The sequence below is a fragment of the Cryptomeria japonica genome, chromosome 1, assembly GCF_030272615.1.
Source record: "Cryptomeria japonica chromosome 1, Sugi_1.0, whole genome shotgun sequence".
Lineage (NCBI taxonomy): Eukaryota > Viridiplantae > Streptophyta > Pinopsida > Cupressales > Cupressaceae > Cryptomeria > Cryptomeria japonica.
In genome coordinates this window covers 599443407-599467823 of record NC_081405.1, presented here as the reverse complement: position 1 = coordinate 599467823, position 24417 = coordinate 599443407, and the positions used below count along the sequence as shown (strand labels likewise).

General features: G+C 34.1%; 2 protein-coding genes across 2 annotated transcripts; both read right to left on the bottom strand.

Annotated features, from left to right (window-relative positions):
* Positions 1-20177: 20177 nt before the first annotated feature.
* LOC131048112 (secreted RxLR effector protein 161-like) lies at positions 20178-20666 on the bottom strand. The gene has a single exon (XM_057981967.2). It carries the CDS (start codon positions 20664-20666, stop codon positions 20178-20180), a length of 489 nt encoding a protein of 162 aa, XP_057837950.2.
* Positions 20667-22924: 2258 nt separating this feature from the next.
* On the bottom strand, positions 22925-23605 carry LOC131048110 (uncharacterized). Its single transcript, XM_057981966.2, has one exon. It carries the CDS (start codon positions 23603-23605, stop codon positions 22925-22927), a length of 681 nt encoding a protein of 226 aa, XP_057837949.2.
* Positions 23606-24417: the final 812 nt, after the last annotated feature.

Sequence of the window (24417 nt, the reverse complement as noted above, 5' to 3'; positions counted from 1 at the left end):
GCAGCCGATCTCGACCTTGCAGTAAAGTCCATTTCCTACACGACTTCTAGAGAGCTCCGACGAAGACTCTTTGACCGAAACTATGGGAAAGAATTTTAATGACAGTCAATCTGGAAAGAGTGGAGTGCTAGATTCTCTCAGGATCGGGTTGAACGCATAAATTCATTTATGAATTTTGTTCCTTGATTCGGGGATATATTTTACTTCCACGTCTTTCTTTGATGGGGTTAGTTAGTTAGTTGCTCTCCTGTTTTTAAATAAAGTTCTCCTCCTGCGTGAGAAGAAGGGAGAAGAGAGTTAGAAGATGATAGAATCAGAGTAGTAGATATCATGTAAGAATCAATATGATAATGAAAGACAGAATCTGTTTAACCAGAGACAAAGGTTGTTGTTAGTTTCCATATCAACAAAACAATGTATATCATTCTATTTTTATGAATAAAATTCAATAAAGTTCTGAGTTTAGCATCTGCATAACCAGGAGATGCTTGCTAAGGGGGCCCACTTAGTAGGTATCTGTAGCTAGTTAGTTAGTTGTTCTTTCCTGTTAAGCTTGAATTTGCTTTCATCTTTAAAGTTTTTATACAAACTCAGCTTTACATTGCTCCTGCAGCACAAGGAATCCATCACTGTGCCTATTCCTGCAGCATAAGGCCAGTTCATAGTTTGTGTTTCAGTTTTAGTTATCATGGTTTCTGTTTTAATCAAATCATAGTTGAGTTAAAGAGCTTTGCATTACCTTCCTGTAGCGTAGGTAGAATTTCTTTCCAGTATGTATTTCTACTAAGATTTGACCAAAATGAGTTCCTAGTGCATATATTTTGCTGTGCCATTTAAAGTATACGTCCCCTAGTTTGACAAGTAAATGAACATCTATAGAGAGAGATATTGGTCACTTGTTGGAATGCCCAATTCCCAGGAAAGGTTTTACTATGATTTTCATATCCTTTTGTGGGTGAGACCAAGATGCAGTACCTCAATCATGATGATATTATCCATAAACATGAGGTAGAGGTACAATGTATACTAAATGTTGGTAGGGTTTTTCTAAGTTTCTCCTCTTTATTTAGGTTTACCAACAACATGAAATAAGATGTAATCAATTCAACATGTAAAACTAAGTGCTTCAATAAAAATAGAAAATAAATAGGGGTTTTGAAAGGAAAGGAATGATATCAATTTTCTATGTTCATTCTTATACAATAAGAATAATTCTAATCAATTATGAGAACTAATTAAACTATAGATTGCAAACAATTGAAGAAAAGATTGCAAATTTAATGAAATCACTTTCAATGAAAAATATTAAATTTTTTTTTTTTATTCTAATGTTTCTATAAGGCTTACTATAAATAGATGGCCAAATTAAGTATTCAATTTATCCTATTACATAACATCTTAAAACTGACATTCAGTTTGAGGATGATCTGCAAGAACCCAATTCATTAGTATTCCACATCAATCTTAGATAAAAGAAATTCCTTCAAAAATTATTCTTATAGCTTATATAATTTTATGCAATACCATTCCCTCCCTACTAAGGGTTTTAAAACATCAATAATATTCTTTTATAGCCTAGACGATAAGTGTGGAAGATACAAATACCATTTTAATATTTATAAGTGTACCTAGATGAAAAGGTTGTTAGGGCAAACAAAAATATCATTTGCTAAATTGAAATAGTAGATTCCTTGTCTATTTTATAACTCAACTGATCTACATCTTTCATCAACATATATTTGTGTTTATTACCATTTTTATCAATCACTATTATTATATTACTGATATCCACCAAATCATTCAGTAGTACATATTTTACCATTGAAAAAAATAGCTATATGTATCAATTGATAATTAATACTTCAATTCTTTATTTGAACTTGTGCAAAGTGGCATGTCCTTCATTATGGTACATCAAACTCCCACCCTCTTTATGAACTTCTTTCTTATTATCTGGGTTGGTATTATTATGGCTCTTGCTTTCCTATTTTTCTTTGCAACATGGGTGGGGATCAAAATAGGGGTAAGCCTATTATGTATTGTAAATGGAAGGAGAATCATGAGGTTTGGGGATATCTCTCAGCTATGGGCCTTATGCTCTATATTGAGAAATTGCATGGTTTGAATCTGTAGGTGACTGTTGCTTTTGTGGAGGGCTAGGATGTGAGTACTCTGAAGGTGCATGGAATGGAGTTGGTGGTTTCTAAAGAGGTCTTAGAAAAGGTGTCTAATACCTTGGTGGAAGGAAGGAAAGTATATTGGGATAAAAAATGTGTTGTTGAAGCTCTTTTGATTTTATTTGAGAAAGGGGAAAGGGAGAAGTTGAGAGGACCATTGATAGAGGGTATGATAGGACCACTCTCAAACCCCTCTAGGTGGAAGTTGTAGAGGTTATTATGTGGTATTTTACATTGGATGGTAGGTTCTACAATTTTTTTAATTACCAGTTTTTCATCCTCAATCATCTTTGGCATGATAAATGCATTTCATTACCCTTCTATCTATTTTCTTCTCTCTATCATAGATTTAAATTTTATAGAAGAAAACCTTCTATACTGGTTATCCACGAGGGTTTAATTTTCCTCATCATGGAGTATGAAAAATCTATATTTGTTCATAAGATCCCTACTCATAATTTTGGGAAAGATATTGAGGGTTCCTCAAGTGATTCAAAGGATTCACCCTCATACTAGGATGTGGGTGTTCACTTCTAAGAAAACATAAATGGTCCAAAAGGGCTACCTCGACCGATCATAAAACTTAAATTTTGGATGATGAAGACTCTAACTATACCCCCTTGGATAAGTATGTTCCTGATTTTGTGGCCCTCAGCTATGATGTTAAGGGTAAAGGCAAATTTGGGGGTCACTCTCTTAGTTTAGTGAAATGGAAGGGGGAATGATCTACCCCATTTGGTGGGTGGTTCTTCCTAAAAAAATAATATGAAACAACAAAAAAAATGAATTCTCATCCTAGCTTGCAATCTCTTGTTGCCCACCCCCCACATGTCGATTGTATTGATACGGGTTTGCATGTGGAAATTCCTATGGATATTGGTAATGCCACCCCTTTGGAGAAAGGCTCCTCTATTATTCATGCTGACCATCAAATTAAGAATGTGAAGGATCTTATGAATAGAGAGAATTCCATATTACTTTGGATGGTGTCAAAGATTAATGCTTTGAAGGACAAGTTTTCCCCAAATTCAAATGAGCAAAACATGGATGAAATTTCCCCCACTATTTAGGAGCTAGCTAGGGGAATTAAGGATTTGAAGGAAGGGTATGATGAATGTATTAAACCCTTGGAGAAGTTCCTTGTTAAATTTTAGGATAAGTTGAGGGAAGGTAGTGTGTTGGATGACCAAGGAGAATAGATCTAAAGGAGTTAAGTAGTTGAATGCCCAAGCTCAGGCTATCTAGAATCTCTCCAAAGAGGGTGTGGATTCTCCTAATGCTAGTGTCAAATTTGGGAGGATGGTTTCTACCCATGAGTTGGTTTCTTGCTGTAGTAATTAGTTTGGAGGGACCTCAAATAGATCAATCTGGACTATACAAAATAGAATGAATTATATCATGAAAACTAATTACAATCAACCGATAACATTTGGGTTAAAAAAACCAGCTCATTGGCCTACTAAAACAGGATCAATTATAGAATAGGTCACAATCAAGACCTCAAATCTCAAGATCTAGCTTCTATGTTTTGTCTACCACCTTTGATCTCATTCTAATGCTTAATTACAATTATTTATATGATCTGAGGGATCCAATCGACTCAAAAAGGATCAAATGTTGAAGAACAAGACCGAATGTGTAAAAACAACAAGGTCGGCATTTGCCAAAGAAATTTCTCTGGAAAATCCAAATGATGAACTTTAGATCAAAGGGAAGGTCGTCCACATGCCAAGGAATATCAGAATCAACTCTCAGGGCTCTGCAAGATACAAAAGGGATCCGATAGATCACTAATGCAAATAGGTCCATGCAACCGGTACCAGAAAATTGTCTCAGAAACTGGTAGCAAAAAGTTACTAGAAAATGATCCAAATGCTCCATGGTTTGGGAGATGATCAAGTCCTCAAGAAAAATCCAACTCCTCAAGATGCGATGAGGCAATTCCAGGAAATGCATAAGGAAATATTGAAACTGCAAAATAGAAAGAAAATATTTTTGGTTGATGCAAGATTGCCAATAACTGGGGATGCTGTTGCATTAGACATTTGAGATTGTTGAAAAAGTGTCTCTTATTTTACTGGAGTCAGATGAAAACCAAGGTGGTCTACCTTTACCTAAGAAATCCAAGATGAATCTTCAACTGGTCTATCCTTCCACTTTACTAGATACTCCTTATATTGATTTCTCTGAGTACGATGCCCAATCTTACTGTCCAAAATATCTTCAATCTGATCCAGTTCCTTCTAAAGGAACCATTTATCCAAGTCTACAATATTGTCCTCACTAAATTATGGTTCATGATCTGATGTAGATCTACAATGTTAAATATACATGAAATACTCAAACTATCCGGTAACTCCTCTTCATATGGATTTTCGGAACTGAACTTTCTCAAAATCTTGCAAGGTCCAAACTTCCTCATCTACAACTTGTTATAAGTTCAAACTGAGAATCTTTATTTTCTCAGATACACCATCACTTCATTGGCAACTTCAAATTCCTTATGTCTCCTCTTCTCATCTTATTTCTCCTTATACTTGTTGTTCATGTCCTCCAAATGCTACTTAACTTGAATATGTAAGTCCTTTATGTGATCTACAAATTCTTCTACTTCTGAACTTGTCTGGTATTCACTACTGATATCTCTCAATTCTAATATACCTCTAGGGTGTGCTCCGGTAAAAATCTCAAAAGGTGTCCTTCTAGTACTCTTGTTTATTGAATTATTGTAGGCAAACTCTTCTTGTGCATGAATCAAATCCCAACTTCCTGTTTTGTCTCCAACTAAGCATCTTAATAAATCTCGCAAGCTCCAATTAACTACTTTTGTTTGTCGATCAATCTATGGGTGAAAAGTAGAATTGAACTTCAAATCTATCTTCATCTTCTTCCAAAGTGTTCTCCAAAAATAACCAACAAACTTAGTATCTCTATCTGAAACTATGCTCTTAGGTAATCCATGCAATCTCACAATTTCCTTGAAAAGTAGGTCAACTATATGCACTACATCTGATGTCTTCTTACAAGGTATGAAATGAGCCATCTTTGAGAATCTATCCACTACCACAAATATATAATCATTCCCTCTCTTTATTTTAGGAAATCCAAGTAAGAAATCCATGCTTATATCCTCCCAAGGTCTCTTTGGTACTGTTAAAGGCTTATATAATTCCACATTATGACTACCACCTTTTTTAACTTGACAAACTCTATAACTTTGCACATATTTCCTAATGTCCTTACAAATCTAGGGCCAAAAGTAATTCTCACTCACCAATTCTATTGTTTTATCAACTCCAAAGTGTTCGGCTAATCCTGCACTATGCTTCTCCTTTATCAGATTCTCACTCATAGAACTCTTAGGTATGCACAACTAAACTCCTTTCAATAACATCCCATCTTAAATGAAGTAATCCAACCACTTTATTCTATCTACCATAACCAGTTCTCTACATGCTCTCCAAGGTTCTACAAAATCTGAGTCATCATCATACAAGGTTTTCAACTCCTCAAATCCTAATATTGTCACTCTCATCTCTATGAGTAAATTCCTTCTTCTACTTAATGAATCAACAACTTTTTTAGATTTCCCACTTCTATGCTTCAACACAAAGGTGTACCTCTACAAAAATTCTACTCATCTCATATGTCTCTGATTCAACTTACTCTGACTATTCAAATACTGCAAGGTTGGATGATCTATATACAACACAAACTCCTTATGCAATAAGTAATGTCTCCACTTATTCAAGGCTTGAACTATGACATAAAATTCTTGATCCTACACTCAATATCTCCTCTGGGCATCATTCAACTTCTCACTAAAATAAGATACTACTCTTCCTTAGAGACTTATACAACTCCAATTGCATCGCAATCCACTTGAAATACTTTGTTGAAATATCATAAAGCTAACATAAGCTGCTCAGTCACTTTCTACTTTAGCAATTGAAATATTTTGTTTTCTCCAGTGGTCCACTTGAATTACTTCCTATCTCCCCCTCATTGTCTTTGTCATAGGGTTACAAACTGAACTTAAATTTCTGATGAACTTCCAGTACAAGCTAGCCAATCGATGAAATGATCTTACCTCTCCAATGCTTTCTGGTGTAGGCCATTCAACAATTCCTTTTACTTTCTCAGGGTCCATCTTCAAACCATCCTTAGATATCACAAATCCAAAATATACTAACTCTTCCTTCATGAAAGTACACTTCTTAAGATTTATCAACAACTTTTCTTCTCTCAACCTCTGTAAAACTTGTCTTAAATGCAACAAATGTTGCTCGTTTGTCTTATTAAAAACCAGAATGTCATCCAAATATACAATAACAAACTTACCCAATAATTTCTTCAATACCTCATTCATCAGCCTCATGAAAGCACTTGGTGCATTAGTCAATCCAATAAGCATCACCAACCATTCATATAGTCCTTCATTTGTCTTGAATGTTATTGTCCACTCATCTCCTTCTCTGATCCTGATCTGATGATATCCACTCTTCCAATCTATCTTTGTAATGTATTGGGGTCCACTCAAATAGTCCATTATGTCATCCATCCTAGGCAACAGAAATCGGTATTTCACTATGATCTAATTTATTACTCTGGAATCGATACGCATCCCCTATTCTCCATTCTTCTTAGGTGTTAATATTGTTGGTACTACAGAAGGAATCAGAATTTATTTTATCAAACATTTCTTCAACACCTTCTGCACTTGTCTATTCAACTCTTTATTCTCTTCTAGTGTCATCAAGTGTGTAGCTTTGTTAGGTAAACTAGCTCTCGAAATTAGGTCCATGCAATGATAGATACTTCTCACAAGTGGTAATCCATCAGACACATTATATGATATGATGTCTTTATACTTTCTTAGCAACTCTTTTATCTCTTCTCATTGTTATTCTTTATGCTCTAGATTATCAGTCTTCTTGGGAACTAAGGTAAAACACACATTCTCATGTCTCATCCCATCTAGGAATTTCCTTCCATCCACTAAATAGATTCTAGCATTCATACAAACTTCACTCTTCAAAGGCTCCTGCAAGCAAAACAAGGTTTTCTTCATCCCATTGGCCATAATAGTGTATATATTCTTTCTCCCATCATGTATTGCCTATCTATCAAACTGCCAAGGTCTACCTAACAAAAGGTGACAAATATCCATAGGCATAATATCACACAAGGCTTAATCATGATAATTCTGAATTTTCAATTTCACCAAACATTGCTCACTTACCAACAAGTTATGTTCATCCTGAATCCATGCTATCAGATAAGACTTAGCATGTTCCAATATTTCCAAATTCAACTTATTCTCCATCTCTCCTGAAACAAGGTTATCTAAACTACTACTATCAATAACAACTTTACAACACTTACTGGATACCTTAAATCTAGTCTTGAACAAATTTTTCCTCTGTAAGGGATCTTTATCTCCTCCAGTATGACACAAAGCTCTCCTCATAATCAAACATTCTCCATCTTTTGATTTATTAGTTGATCTGGTGGGGATTTCTTCCATCACTATTGTTCTCCTAGTGTTCTATGTCTTCTTACATTCGAAAGCACGATGTCGTTCTCCTCCACACTTAAAGAAAGTTACTTTGAACACTCTCTTATCTTGTCTTCTATCATCTTTCCCAAAATTTTCATTTCGGTAACCATCTGGTTCTCTTCTCTGCTAGAAATTTCTATCATCCTTCCGGTATGAACCACCATCTTTTCTTACTTCCTTGTCCTTGTTATGATCTGTACAAGTTCCTTTACCTTTGGTATATCCTCTTCCTTCTTGAAATCTTCCTTCGGAAAACCTTCCACCTCTAGCTCTCTGTCTCTACTCATGTCTTTTGTTCAGCTTCTCTTCTTCTTTCATGGTATACTAGTAAGCTTCTTCCACACTATGCATAATGGTAATCTTCTTCTATTTAAATATCTTGCAACTTGTTCAACCTCATCATCAACATGTCTAGATTTGATAGTCAACTTGTAGAATGCTTCGGTATACTCCTTTGCACTAGATTCCTTTTTCTTAAGATTCTGTAACTTTCAGAATAAATTCACTTGATAATCAGCTCGCATAAATTTTGATTTCAACTTAGCAACCATAAATTTTGATTTCAACCTGGCATAAATTCTCTTTACCTCTTCTCTATCTATCAACTTGCAAATGCTCCCACCAAAGAGATGCGTGTCCTTTTAATCGGTACAGGCATATTTCACCTTCCTTTCCTCTACAGTATTCTCAAAATCAAAATATTTTTCCATCTCTGAGATCCAATCCATAAATTCATCTGAATCCAAATTTTCATCATATTCCCATGGGGTAAAATGTGGTTTAGTATTCTCCCTACTCAAAACCCTAAAAAAGATCTCTTCATTTGAATCAATCGCTGGTGGTTTTAGTTGTTCTATCGAGGCTTCTTCTCCTTCATCTTCACTCACATATTTAATATGTTGGCCTCCTCTCTATGTTGTCTCAATAGCTTTGAACTGGGCTACAATTCCTTGCAATATTTCTATCACAATAGGGTCTTCATTCCCACGTGCTCCGCCATTCCTATTTCCTCTTCGTGCCAACTTCACTCTAGTCCTCTACAGCTGTAGGTTGGATCCATAATCCACCACCCTACAACAAAATTATCAAGACAACACAATCTCCAAAATCAAAGTTTGCTCAGATACCACTTGGTGTAGTCACCAATTAGGAGGGACCTCAAAGGGATCAATCCGCACTGGTAAACAAGAGTAAACACAACGTCCAAAATATAAGGATATGATGGAGGAAATGTAGAACAAAATAAATTAAATCATGAATACTGATTACAATCAACTGGTAACATCCAGGTTACAGAAACTAGCTCACTGGCCTACTAAAATATGCCCAATTATAGAACAGGTCACAACCGGGACCTCAAATCTTAAGATCTAGTTTCTATGTTTTTTATACCACCTTCGATCTCATTCTAATGCTTAATTACAATGATTTATAAGATCCAAGGGATCTGGTTGACCCAAAAAAGGATCAAATGCTGAAGAACAAGACCTATTGCGTAAAACAACAAGCTCGGCCTCCACCAAAGAAATTCCTCCAAAACATCCAAAGGATGAAGTGTAGATCAAAGGGAAGGTCAACCAAACACCAAGGAACATTAGAATCAACACTCAAGGCTCCACATTCTATAAAAGGGATGTAGTAGATCACTAATGCAAACAGGTCCAAGCAACCAATACAAAAAAACTGTCTCAAAGACCAGTAGCAATAACTTGCCAGATAAATGACACAAACACTCCACCGTATGGGAATAAGGTAGATGATCAAGTCCTCAAGCAAAATCCAACTCCTCAAGATCCGGTGAGCCAATGCCAGAAAATGTTGAAACTACAAAATAAAAAGAAAAACAGAAAGGAAATATTTTTGGTTGATGCAAGATTGCCAAGAACCAGGGATGCTCCTACATTATTTCTAGTTCTTCATCTAGTCCTCATACTAGGCTTCATAGTATTTTTCCAAGAACCAAGAATGCTCCTATTGGTAGTATTTTCCATCATGTGCATAGTATTAATCAAGATTTAATTCAAAAGAATGAAAATTTAATGAAATTTTTGTAGGGTCTTCAAGTTTTCGATCCCCTATTTTTGGTGGTCTATTTTTTCTTATGTCCATTCATTGGTTAGCATATGTTTTTTATGATTGGATGGTTTTGTTGTAAAGGGTTTCTAGTCCCTTCGAAACCTATTTTCCTCTAATGAAAAATTATTAATTAATACTAATAATGTAATACTAACAACAAGGAGAACAAGTAATAGTTATGAACTAATTAAGTAACCTTGAGATGATGTCAACACATACTACTTCTTAATCTCTTCGAAATGTTACTAATTAAGTGATTAGTTACAATTTTCCATATGATTAAAAAATAATAGCTTCCAAACACCACTAGTTGAGAATATTATAATTAGTAACTTGCTATCTAGGTGAAAGGAAAGAAGAGGTGGGATAGTGACTTAATGACTAGGTCTGTCTTTCAGCTTGGTAGTTAATTCATAGTTGGATATTATTCATAATGGTAGTTAAATGATGATCTTAGTTATCAATGAATATTTATTACTTATTGGTGTATAAAAAATAATCTTGACAATAAATAACTTATTATCAATGATAGTCTTGAAAATAACTTATTAACGATAATATTAATTATCAACGAATATTTATGAATGATAGTCTTGACAATAAATTATTGATATAACAATAGGATGTTGTTGTCTCTTCTGTTGAAAATGGTTTGTTGTCTCTTACCCCGATGACTGCTTCATCGTGTGTTGTTACCTCTTTTGTCTTATCTATTGATTGTGATCTTGTTTCCGTGACGATTGCTACTCTCTCTACTACTTCTCCTTCTCTCAAACTAGATAGATCGATGTTGTGCTCTTTGGATTGGTCTGCTACGACAACTAATATTAAAGAGGGCTGTATTATTGCTAAGGGTAAGCACTCAAAGATGTCCAAGCCTTCTTTTGATATGACTCTTCGTTCCCACAAGGCTAGCTGTAAATCTTGAGGGCCCTTGTAGTGGGTTGTTTGGACTAGTTTTTATGGCCCTATCTTTGGATGGGTTGCCTGTTGTCTTTAGGGGCAGACCTTGTTTTTTGGTTGTGGCTCTCTCATCTTTGTTGAGCAGTCAATTTCTACAGCATGTTTGATTTGTAAAAGGTTTTGGGTCCCTTCAAAACCTATTTTTCACTTAACCAAAAACTTATTGATATACCAAAAATAAATTTTACTTATAATAAATAAAAGAAAATGACCATAATTATAATTATAACTACACTTGTCTTTAATTCCTAAAATTCATGTTATATCTATTAATAGTAGAGGAAGATATTATTTCAAACATAAGATGCATACTTTTCACCCTGTGGATATAACTTAGTTTAACAATAGATGATTACTCTTAAGATACAATGGGTTGGCCTATTAAATTATTATTCAATAATCTCTTTGGTCTATAGGAATAGTATACTAATGCAAATTACATGTTATCATCAATGTGTTAATGTACATTTTCCATTATAAGAGGTGATAATAATATGAACTAATGTAAATGGAATGTTTAGCTATTTTATAAAACTCTTAATGGGATATCTACTTATGGAAAGTCATTAGTTCAAAGAACATACCAAGTATGAGATGAGGTCAATCAATCAATCACTCACTATGACATGCAATACTTTGGATAACAATAATTGAAACTACATTTAATAACAAGTTATTAACTTCTCACTTACTTTATCAAGTATCATAATATTTTCATTACTAAAGAATAAAATAGTGTCACCGAATGATTATAGAAATGTTTGATTAAAAAGCTTAGTTAACATTGTAAATATGGGAAGGTGGTAATAAATAATGTAATCTAACTTAAAGGTTATTCCGAAGGTTTCTAGATTAGATGCGATCTTTATTTAAATACTACCTCCTAAGGAAAACACATATAGGCATAGATATTAAATATTTTCTTTTGTAACTACTTTGCAATGTAGTTGAAAAAATACATAAAATTAAGGTCATGTGTATCTACTCATGAATATACCCATTAACCTTATGTAATAATCTTATTATTTCCTCATCCTAATGTTTTTTATTCATAACATTTTCGTGTAATAAGATACTAATTTCAAACCTCTTTTAGATATTTTCTAAGCTCACCTTGAATGATTATAATTTATTAATATCATTTTTTTGTATGAATGTAAGGATTCACAAGTTGCTAATGGAAGCCCACATGCTACAAATATCCATTATTTTTTCTCAAAGAATATTAAAATCGATGTGAACATCAATTAGAATAGAAGATAAATGCATATCAGATATTGTAATTGCTTCTCTTTCAGCAACTCTACATGTACAATCTCAAAACATAGGTTATTAAACTAAAGATGATCATGAGGTCTACTACAAAAATGGATTTGTTGAATTATGCTTCAAAAATAGTGAGATTGGTCGTTTCAAATCAAACTTTCATAACATTTTTCTTTCACATATTCCTTCCTACACTTAGAATAGGAGTTTTCGAATAGAGTTTGGACATCCAAGAAAGCATATTATAGATGTATTCAAATGTTGGAAGCATAGACAAGTTGGACTATTTAATAGAATGCTGAAATTAAATAAATTCTTGTGGAAAGAACGCTTCTTATTGTTAGTATTTAGAAACAAAATTAGAAGAGAAGAAAACAAACATAATTATGAATTCACAACATAGACAAATGAGACACACAAATTTATCATGGTTCGGCAATTGCCTACGTCCACACTTAAAGTAGGGGAATCAATATATTAATAACCAAGTTTGGTTTGTACACACACAACTGCAAGACGCTCCATAATTCACACAACAAAATGATATGCAACTAGCTCTTAAAGAGATTACAAATAGAAGTTGAAGAGCCAAGAGATTTTGGTGGTAAAGGGAAGGAGTCCATTGGACTTCACTTCCAGCAATCTCCCATTGAAGGCCAACGAACTGCTACAACAAGTAGATTCCCCCACTCAGTCCTGCTATCAGTTATTGGAAAGGCCGAGAGAAGCTCAACAGAAATCGAACTTCTCCCACTTAACAACTTTAGTGAGCACATCAACTGGATTCTTGTCGGTATTAATTTTATCTACATGAAACTTGCCCTCTTCGACCATATGTCAAACATAATGACTGCGAACATCAACATGTTTTGATCAAGGCTGAGATGTTTGATGTTTAGTCATAAATATGGAACTGCTATTATCACAAAACAAAGCAAAATCTGATTGCTTCAAACCCAACTCGCTGAACAAGAGTTGCAACCATACCATCTCCTTTTCTCCCTCAAAAAGAGCTATGTATTCAGCCTTCATAGTCAATTGAGCAACTATATGTTGTAATTTTGAAGCCCAACTAATCGTTGCCCTAGAAAATGTGAAAGCATAACTTGAAGTAGACTTTCTTTTGTCTAAATCTCATGCAAAATCAAAATCAATAAACCCTTGCAAAATTGCCTTGCCCTTCCCAAATCATAAGCAAAAATCAAAAGTACCCTTGACATACGGCAAAATATACTTGACCGCCTCCCAATGTGTTTTGCCTGGATTAGCCATAAAACTTCTCACCACTCCCATGACATGAGAAATGTCTAGATGAGTAGACACCATAGCGTACATAAGACTGCCAGCTACAAATTTGTATGGAATTTTGTCCATAAACTCCTTATATTCTTGTGTTTTTGGACACAATTGAGAAGACAACTGAAAATGAGAGGCTAAGGGTGTTGAAATAGACTTAGCATTTGTCATACCAAATCTGTCCAATAGTTTTTTAATGTAGTCTTCCTGAGATAGGTTGAGTTCTCTCTTTTTCCTATCTCAAAAAATAGTCATCCCCGAAATTTTCTTTGCTTCCCCTAAATCTTTCATGGACAATTCAGTTTCTAAGTGAGTTTTAAGCGCATTCACAATCTTCATGCTTGTGTTAACCACTAGCATATCATCCACATAAAGAAGTATGACAAATTCACCATTCAGAAGCTTTTTAAAATAGATACAAGGATTAGACTCACAACAAGTAAACTTGTGATCAATCATAAATTTGTCAAACTTAAGATACCATTGGTGGGGGGCTTTCTTAAGCACATACAAACTGTGTTTCAATCTGCAATAGAGATGTTCCTAACCCTTTTAAATAAATCCTTCATGCTGATGCATAGACAGTTCCTCATCAAGGTTGCCATGGAGAAATTTCGTCTTCACATCCAACTGTTCAAGCTCAAGATCCCAGGCTGCAATCAAGCCTAATACTACTCAAATGGTAGTCATTTTGACTACTGGCGAGAAAATTTCTTTGAAATCAAGGTCTTGTTGCTGAGCATATCCCTTGACAACTAATCTTGCTCGAAATATGTTTCAACCACTAGCTTCATCTTTTAATTTATACACCCACTTATTTCGTAATGCCTTTCTGTCAGGCGGAAGTGACACCAAATCCCATCTTTGATTTTGCAATAGTGTGTCCATTTCTTCACACATTGCAACATGCCAGTTATCACAATCTACAATTTTACAAGCTTCTTTATATGTTGTAGGCTCAGTTTGGTCATAAATTAGCAAAGTAGGCTCTGCTTCTTCACAAAATAATAAGTCATAGTCAAAGAACTTTGCAAGAGCTCACCTCTGTCTGGTAGATTTTCTCAATTGACTCTCTAGTGGAGTAGTGGAAACATTTCATTTATGTGGTCTCTACAAATTGATATCACTCCTATTTAATGAGTGATTCCCACTGTTAATATGCCTATTAATTTCCCTGTCTACAAGGCAATCAATAGCTTGTGGATTCTTATCTATGTTGGGTGTAGGCAAGTCGCGAGAGAATGAACCCACAAATACTTTTTCCATGGTAGGAGTTTCACGAGGGTGCAGAGAGTGGGGATTTGTGGAATCATCCTCCACGATCAACATGGGAGGATGACTCCATGTCTGTGTTACCGTAGAAGGAGAGACACCTGCAGGGAGCCCACGGAGGATGTCACAATGTGAGGAATACAATTGTGTAGGCGGAGGTGAGTGTGTTGCATAGTGTGGAGACTTCGCAACATGCTATGGGGACAAGGATGCAAACCACCATGAGGTGTGTGGACTATGTCATCCAACCAAGGTTGACTGTGATGTAGGTCATGATTCAAGCTACTTGAAAATACTTTCAACTATCTTCCTACAAGCCTTTGAAGGCTGTGATGTGTTATCTGATCCCCCTATTCCATTGTGTGCCGTATTCAACCATGGTAGAGGACATAGGGGCTCCCACTTGATTAGAGACTAGAGGAAGAGCACTGGCAACAAAATTTTGAAACAGAGACATAGGGACATACTCTTTCTCTGATTTATTGGAATCTTTTAGTGCAAGGAATGAAGTCTCATGAAAAATTACATCCGTGCTGCAAACTATTTTTCTGTGAACTGGATCCTACAATTTGAAACCAAATTTCTCTTCACCATACCCCACGAAAATACATTTATGCGACTTGGGATCCAATTTGGTATGTTTCTCCTTGGGTATATGCAAGAAGGCTTCACATCCAAACACATGAAGATGCGAGTATGAAATCCTTTTCCCTTGCCATTCCCCTTCTGGAATACCGAAGTCTAATTCATATGAGGGACTTTGATTGATCAAATATACCATCGTGTTACAAGCTTCTACCCAAAATTCCTTGCATAAACCTGCATTTGATAACATACATCATGCCTTTTCAAAAATTGTCCTATTCATCCTCTTGGCTACACCATCTTCTTGAAGAGTGAAAGGAACAACCTTAATTCTTCTAATCCCATTATCAACATAAAAATCATCAAATTCATGTGAACAAAATTCTCAACCATTATCTGTTTGTAAACACTTAATCTTATGCCCAATCTGATTTTCAACTAAAGCATTGAAAATTTTAAATTTTGAAAAAACTTCAGATTTCTTAGAAAGCATATAAATCCATACTTTTCTTGTACAAACATTAAGAAAGGTGAAAAAATAGTTAGCTCCTCCAATGGAGGTTATGTCGGTAGGCCCAAAAACATTTGAGTTTACAAACTCTAGCGGTGTTGTCTTTGTGTCATGCCCACCTTTCAATAAACTGACTCTCTTTTGTTTTCCATAAAGGCAATGTTCACAAAAGGATAAGTCAACAAGTATGAGGCCCGGAAGCTGATTTCTTATGTGCATAACATGGAGTCCTTTCTTGCAAATATGCCCAAGTCTTTGATGCAAAAGATCTGCTTTGTTGTCCTTAATAACCATTGCAGCTCCCACGTCACCATGAGTCTTAAATATGTATAGACTACCCACTTTATTTCCATTTGCAATTAGCATGGTACCATGAGTTACCTTCCATGTATCTGGAAGAAAATTTACATTAAGACCTTGATCAAAGAGTTGTCCAACAGATATCAAATTCCACTTCAATTTTGGGACATGTCGAACATCTTTGAGAAGCCATGTTTTACCACCTTCTAATTGCAGCAACACATCCCCTTTTCCTGTAATTTCACAAGCTTTGTTATCTCCTAAGAAAATATTTCCAAAGTGACCTTCATGGTAGTTAATGAACGCTTCAAGACATGAGGTAGCATGATGGGAGGCACCAAAATCAAGTACCCATGAATCTGGAGTAGTGTCGATTGTTGAAAGGATTAGTACACTATCATCTTTATCATAAATTTTATTTTATTTGATGTCCCGCACCCTCTCTTGTGCCCTTTTGAATTTTCTACAATCCTTCTTTACATTACCAGATTTGCCACAAAACCAACAATCACCATTTTTGTTTCTAGACTTCAATCTCCTTGCTGATTTCAAATGTCTATGATAATTATTTCTTCCTCTATTATGGGTTCTACCTCTATTTTCAGTGCTGACCACCATTAAGGCTTCACCGGATGAAGTTTCATCATTCTTTCTTCTCAAATCTTGGCTAAGAAGATTAGCTGCTGCATCATTAAAAACTAACTTATTTTTATCGTATATTGATGTGCTAACTATTGTTACAACACCATCCCAGTTGCTTGGCAAAGAGCACAATAAAATAATGACCTTTCTCTCATCATCTTGTTTCATCCCCACAGAAGTTTCTTGACTAATCAATGTATTAAATTCATTGATGTGACTTGCCATAGAACAACCTTCCTTCATCTTAAGCTTGTACAACCGCTTCATGATAAACTCTTTATTGGTCGCTGACACTATTTCATACATGGTTGTGAGTTTATCCCATACATCTTTTGTTGTTGCTTCACCCATGACATTTAATAGAACATTGTTGGACAGCGAGAGATAAATTGTTGCTCTCGCCTTCTTGTCTAATTTTTCCCATTGTTCATCAACCATCGCAGTTGGCTTCTTTTCTTTCCCTTCAAGTGCAAGTGAAAGGTCTTTCTTTATGAACAAAAACTCCATCTGCACCTTCCATAAACCGAAGCTCTGACCAGAGAACTTCTCTATCTTCATTTCTTCCATGATTTTGGAATTCAAACCATCGAAATCTTAACAATGATCTAACCTTTCTCTGATACCAATTGTTAGGATTTATAAATGAATTTAGAAGAGCAGAAAAAAATAGAATTATGAATTCACAGCATAGACAAATGGGACACACAAATTTATCATGGTTTGGCAATTGCCTACGTCCACACTTTAAGTAGAGGAACCAATATATTAATAGCCAAGTCTGGTTTGTACAAACACAGCTACAAGAAGCCCCACAATTCACACAACAAAATGATATGCAACCATCTCTTGAAGAGCTTATAAATAGAAGTTGAAGAGCTAAGCGATTTTGGCTATAAAGGGAAGGAGTCAGTTGGACTTCACTTCCAACACTTGTTGTGTTTGGATTAGGAATTGTTACAAATAAATATCAAGGACAAAAGGTTCAACAAATGCCTCATGAAATTAAAACCTTCAGTAAATTTCAGATTAATAACAGAATCAAGACTCCAATGTTCAATAAGTCTAGGCTCAAAACCTTTAGAATATAATTTAGACTAGATAGTCATCATATAATGCAATTTAACCTATAGCAATGAATTTCCTTAATAATTATTTCTCATCCTCTCTCAAACCCTTTCAGATACCCTTGAAGAAATATCCTCAATTATAAATTACCATTGAAAGAAATTGTGGCTGTCAATACGAAATTTGAGATAGTTAGGTGATTTATTCTTGTAGTTTCTATTTGCACATAGATTTAAAATTGTATAAGTACTCAAGACAACAACATTTCCTAAAGGCTTCGTGCTAGCTCTATATGCTTTTCATCCAAAAATATTGAGAGACTTAACATCCACATATCTATCATATAATATTAATTGATCCTATACAGATATATCGCCCCAAGCAATTGATAAATAAGTTATGCATGTTTTACCTATTTGATACCCTTAAAACAAGTTTCCATTAATGATTCTGCACATAAATCATCATCCATTGAAGTGAAAATAACAATGTGAGCTAGGTAGTGTGCAAATTTGCTAATATAATGTTTAGACACCTAAAAATGTCTTATTGATCATGTACTAATTATTCATCTAATTGATTAAATAATTATTTAATTATTTAATTAAGTTAATTAATCATATTCTTCTAATTTCATATTTCCTCATCATCTTAATAATTTATTCATTACCATTTTTTATCTACCATCATTTAATTACTTTAACCATTCTCTAATGTTAATTAAATATTTATTATTTAATCAATTCTGATTAATTCCCCAATTTAAATAATCTTTTTTAGTTAAATAATTTCAATTTCAATTTCTATCTCTAATCAACTAAATCATTAACCCTTTTCTAAATATTAATTAAATATTAATTATTTAATTAATTGTAATTTAATCCTTTAACTTAAATAATCTTTATTATTTAATTAAAGTCCATTTCTAAATAATTAAATAGTATCTTTAAATTATTTATTTAACTAATTAATTCTTCTAATTCCATTTCCAAATCCGCAAAGTCTAATTTCATCTAATTTCATTATTTCTTCTAATTCAAATTCTAATTCTAATTTCATCAATTTCAAATACAGGTGCATGATTTCAAAAATTAAATTGAAAATCAAAGTCAAGTTCTAAATATATTCAAATACTAAATTGAATTTAAAATAAATTCAATTATTTGAATTAAATGTCATGCAAAGATTAAATTGAAAATCAAAATCAAAGTGCAAGCACATGCTAAATTAATTAATTCAATCAACTAATTAATTAAATAATTTATCCATTTAATCTCCATTTTCAATAATCACGAATTTCAATCTTTGTGTCATTTGTAGGTTGCCAACACAATATCAGAGAGCCACCATACCACAAACAGGAGAATGAAAATGGAAGTCATATGCGATCATGAAAAGGGAGTTTTGATTAACATATTTTACATTCCTATTTCTTAATCATATTATTTCATTGGTTTATGTTTTGATTGCTTAGATAGTTAAGGGATTCGTGATTTTTCTTATTTCCTATTTACCAATGATGAATTTGAGAAAAGCACAAAATGTATTATGGATGACAATATAATTTAGAAACTTTGTACCAAGTAATTATTTTCTCTTACTCCAATCTAAACTCTAACGCTGATGGAATGAGGTAGAGGAAATGAAGAATAGATAAACACAACATTAAAGCACATAAATAAATAGAAAGTGGTATGTATATTTATATTTTCAAAACGCATACAGAAATTAATATATGGTTCATAAATTTGGGTCTGCTACACTTCTCTTGTATTGAAGCAATACTGCAGTTACATAACCCCTGTACTGAATAGTGTCCCCTATTCTTAAAATGCATTTTTTGTTGTTACAACTACATAGCTCTCCTTTTCTTTATGACATCCTGTTCAAAAACTGCCCTACCTCCTTTCTTTTAATTTTTTTGTTGTTATAAGTTTCTAGATACTTCTACATGCTTCCAGCAAAGAGGGAAAATATATATATATATATATATATAATTTAATTTAACTCCTAACTTACTTGTTCGCTATATGCAAATTGGGAATAAATTACAATTAATACTTTTAATCAAAATCTATCCTGTTTGGAGTAAGGAAGAAGGCACAGGCACAGTAAGGTTGAGTAGATTGGATGGACAACATTCATTCTATGGAGGAGTAGGTTGGTTGTTGGGGATTAATTTCAACACTCCCTCTTAATTGCAACTGCCATCTACAGTGCCCAAGTTCTTTCATTGATGCACAAAAATTTCTTTTCCAAGTGGTTTGGTGAAGATATTAGAAAATTGGTCTTCTGACCTACAATGTTCCAAAATTATTTCTCCATTGTTGATCAACTCCCTGACAAAGTGATACCTTGTGTCTATATGCTTTCTCCTTTTGTGAAATATTGGATTTTTTGACAATTCTATGGATGAATTGTTATCACAATATATCTTTGTTGCACTTTCTTTTTCATACCTCAATTATTTCAACATTCTTCTCATCCATACCGCTTGACATTCTGCCCTTGTAGCTACTACATACTCCACTTCAGCTGATGAAAGAGTGACTATAGGTTGTTTCATTGTAACCCATGATACTACACCTGATCCAGAATGAAAAGCATAGCCTGAAGTTCTCTTCCTATCATCTATACTACCAACACAATCACTATCTGTGTATACTATCAGATTGAAATCATTTGACCTTGAGTAAAACATTCCATAATTCTTTGTTCCACTAACATATTTCAAAATTATTTTTCCAACATTCCAATGTGTAACTTTTGGAGACTCCATGAACCTTGAAATGAGACTAACTCCAAACATTATATCCGGCCTTCTGGCTGTTAGATACATGATACTACCAACAAGTTTCTTATACAAAGTTGGATTTACATTAGCTCCTTTGTCATCTTTGCTCAACTTCAAACCTATCACTACTGGTGTTGGTGCTGATTTGCAATTTATCATGTTAAACCTCTTCAAGATATCATTTGCATACTTTGACTATGAAATGAATTTACCTTTTTCATTTTGATTCACTTCAATGCCAAGAAAGTATTTCATTAAACCAAAATCAGTCATCTCAAATTCCTTTTTCATTGCTGATTTGAACATGTCAATTGATAGATTATCGATGAATATCAAGTCATCAATATATAAACTGACAATTATAATCTCACCTTGCTCATCCATCTTGGTATACAATTTAGGCTTAGTGTTGCACCTATTGAATCCATTTTGTAAAATATAACAATCAATTCTACTTTACCATGCTTTTGGGGCTTGCTTGAGTCCATAAAGTGTCTTCTTCAGCTTGTAAACCTTGTTTTCATGACCCAAAATCTCATATCCAGGTGGCTGCTCCACATAGACCTCTTCTTCTAATAATCCATTCAATAAAGATAATTTCACATCCATTTGATATACTACCCACTTGTTTTGAGTTTCTATGGCTAGTATTGTTCTCACATTGTCTAGGCGGGCTACTAGTGCAAATGTCTCATTGTAGTCTATCTCGGGATGTTGTGAATAACCTTTTGCTACAAGTCTTGCCTTGTGTTTTTGTACATCACCATTTGCATTCAATTTTTTTTTGTTAACCCACTTCACTCCTATCACCTCTTTTCCTTGTGGAAGACTAACTAACTCCCATGTTTCATTCTTTTCAATTGTATCAATTTCTTCATCCATTGCATCTAGCCATTTTTCTTCCTTAATAGGATCTTAAAAATGAATTGGACCATCTACATGTGAGTGTAAAGCAAAAAGAGAAGTCAAACCTGCATTATTTTCACCTTCATTTTGTTCACAAATCTCCCTTAAACTTCTAATTTTTTGTCTCCTCAAGCTTGCTAATGTAGGATTGGACATGTCACTTGAATTTGTTGAATGTGGGCTTGGTGGTCCAACACCAAGACTATGAATTGAAGATGGTGTTAATTGTACATTTGATGGATTATTTGCTTGAGTGTGTGGGGTTGTCCTTACACTTGATGGTGTCATTTGTTGTCCACTTTGTTGACCTTGAATAACTATAGGAGGAGTCAGATTTGAAGGAGTACTTGCTGATATAAAATCTTCATTTTCTTCTTGTGGTACGTTGGCTGCAATACTAATTGTTTTATCCAAAGTTCCATCATATGCTTCATCTTCTATGAACTGCACATCTCTGCTAATTATAAACCTTTTTCTGATTGGATTATATAACTTGTATTCCTTTGACTCATCACTATATCCCACAAATATACATTTTTCTCCTCTATTGTCCAACTTTATTCTCAACTCATCCAACACATGTGCATATGCGGCACATCCAAATACTCTCATATGAGAAACGTTATGTTTTCTTCCACTCCATGCTTCTTCTAGAATCATATTGATAATATGTTTAGTAGGAGATCTATTAATTATATATGTTGCACATGGTATATCTTCAACCCAATACTCATTTGAGAAATGTTTTACCTTCAACATGCTTCTTGCCATTTCCATTATTGTTCTACTTTTCCTTTTAGCTACACCATTTTGTTGTTGGGTATACCTTGTACTAAATTGTTTGTGGATTCCATGGTCTTTACAAAATCTTATGAAGTCATTTGAAATGTATTCACCACCTCTATTTGTTCTCAATGCTTTCATGTAGTGCCCACTTTGTTTTTCAAAAAGAGCTTTGAATTGACGGAAATAATCAAACACCCCATACTCATGTTTTAGAAAGTAGACCCATATTTTTCTTGTGAAGTCATCAATGAATGTCAAGAAGTAGTAGCTCCCACCAATGGAAGGTGTTTGCATTGGTCCACACAAATCAAAATGAATAATTTCCAATGGCTTGTTTGCACGAATTGACTTTTCAGTTAGAAATGATTCTTTATTTTGTTTACCCAAAATGCATCCTTCACATATTCTATCCGGTTTTTCTATTAGTGGCAACCCCTTCACCATTTTCTTCTTATGCATTAAGTTTAAGCTTCCAAAGTTGAGATGCCATAACCAATCTTCATCTTTAATTTCAGCTTGATAAACTACTTGGGGGACTACTGCAACTTTTTCTCCATGCACTTGTGGATTCATTGTGTTATGTTTTTGAGAAAACTCCACCTTAAACTTCGGTTTTATCCTTAAGGGAAACATTCTATTGCTTGTCATTTGGAATTTTGCTATGAGCTGATTGCTTGGAAATTTGTCTAAAATTGTGCATTCTTTGTTTTTGTAATATAGCCCTTTTAAATGAGTTGCCCTATACTCATTAAGTTATGTTTCAGCCCAGGAACAAAATACACATCTGAAATATACTTTTTCTCCCTCATTTGGGTTAGAATGTTGACACTTCCTTTACCCATAACTGAAACTTTGTTGTCATTCCCCAATGTTACATCTAATTTTACATTCTCATCCAAACTAGAAAACATTTCCAAATTTCCAATGATATGATTGCTATAGCCCGAGTCTAGAAACCATATATCTTTCTCACTTTCTTTTGCAATATTGCAAGCTATGGACATGCTATCCTGAGTTTGGTTTTCTTTGATGAAATTTGAATTTTGCTGTCTAGAATCATATTGCTTCTTTCTATATTCATTTCTATAATGCCCAAATTTCTTGCAATAATAACATTGGGCTGAGGATTTGTCATACCTTTCGCTTTGGGGCTGATTTTGAGTAGATGTTTGATATTTGCCTCTTCCACTTGAGCTTGATGGGCTGCTACCTCTTCCACTTGATTTTGATGGGCTGCCTCTTCCACCTCTATATGAATTTCTTTCTCTACCTTTGAAATTTGTTCTTCCCCTGCCTCTACCATTGCTGATTAGGACTTGTGTCTTGAATGCATGCTCCAAATTTGGATTTGTTGACCTTCTCAATCTATGCTCATGAGAAATGAGTGCAGCATGAAGCTCATCCATTAAAAATTGTATGATATTCTTTGTCTCTTCTATGGCCACCATAATAGATTCAAATCTTGTAGGCAAACTTCTCAAAATATTTTCAACCACTCTTCTTTCTTCAAGGTTTTCACAATGAGATCAAATTTGGTTTGCCAATCTAATGATTTAAGTGAAAAATGAGTCTATTGTATATGATTCTTTCATGTAGATGGTCTCAAAATCCCTTCTTAACATTTGCAACTTAGCTATTTTTACCTTTGCCATTCCTTGATAGGCTATTTGAAGAATGTCCCATGCTTGGTTGGATTTTGTTGCTGCTTGAAACCCTGGAAAATTGCTTTCATTCACTCCTTGAAAGATGAAGAACAACGCTTTTGAATCTTTCTTTTTATTTTCCTTCAATAAGTCTTTCTCTTCTTGAGTTAATGCATTATATGAAGTTGCATCTACTGGTTCTTGGTAGCCATTTTCAACAAACTCCCATAAATCTTGTGCACAAAATAATGCATTCATTGTGATTGCCCAATAATCATAATTTTTCCCATTAAACTATGGGATCTATGGATTTGTCAAACTTGTGCTTGGAGATGCCATTATAGACTATGAAAAAAGCTTTCTATCTCTTTGAAAAACTTTCTCAGTCACTTCACCCAATAACCTTTAACCTTCACCTCTAATACCATTGATGGAATGATGCAGAGGAAATGAAGAATAGATAAACACAAAAGTGGTATGTATATTTATATTTTCAAAATGCATACATAAATTAATATATAGTTCATAAATCTGGGACTACTACACTTCTTTTGTGTTGAAGCAATACTACAGTT

Bases quoted from the DNA above. Each gene is read 5' to 3' on its own strand.
- LOC131048112 (XM_057981967.2), bottom strand. From the start codon at position 20,666: ATGATAAATTGCAAATCAGCACCAACACCAGTAGTGATAGGTTTGAAG.
- LOC131048110 (XM_057981966.2), bottom strand. From the start codon at position 23,605: ATGGATGAGCTTCATGCTGCACTCATTTCTCATGAGCATAGATTGAGA.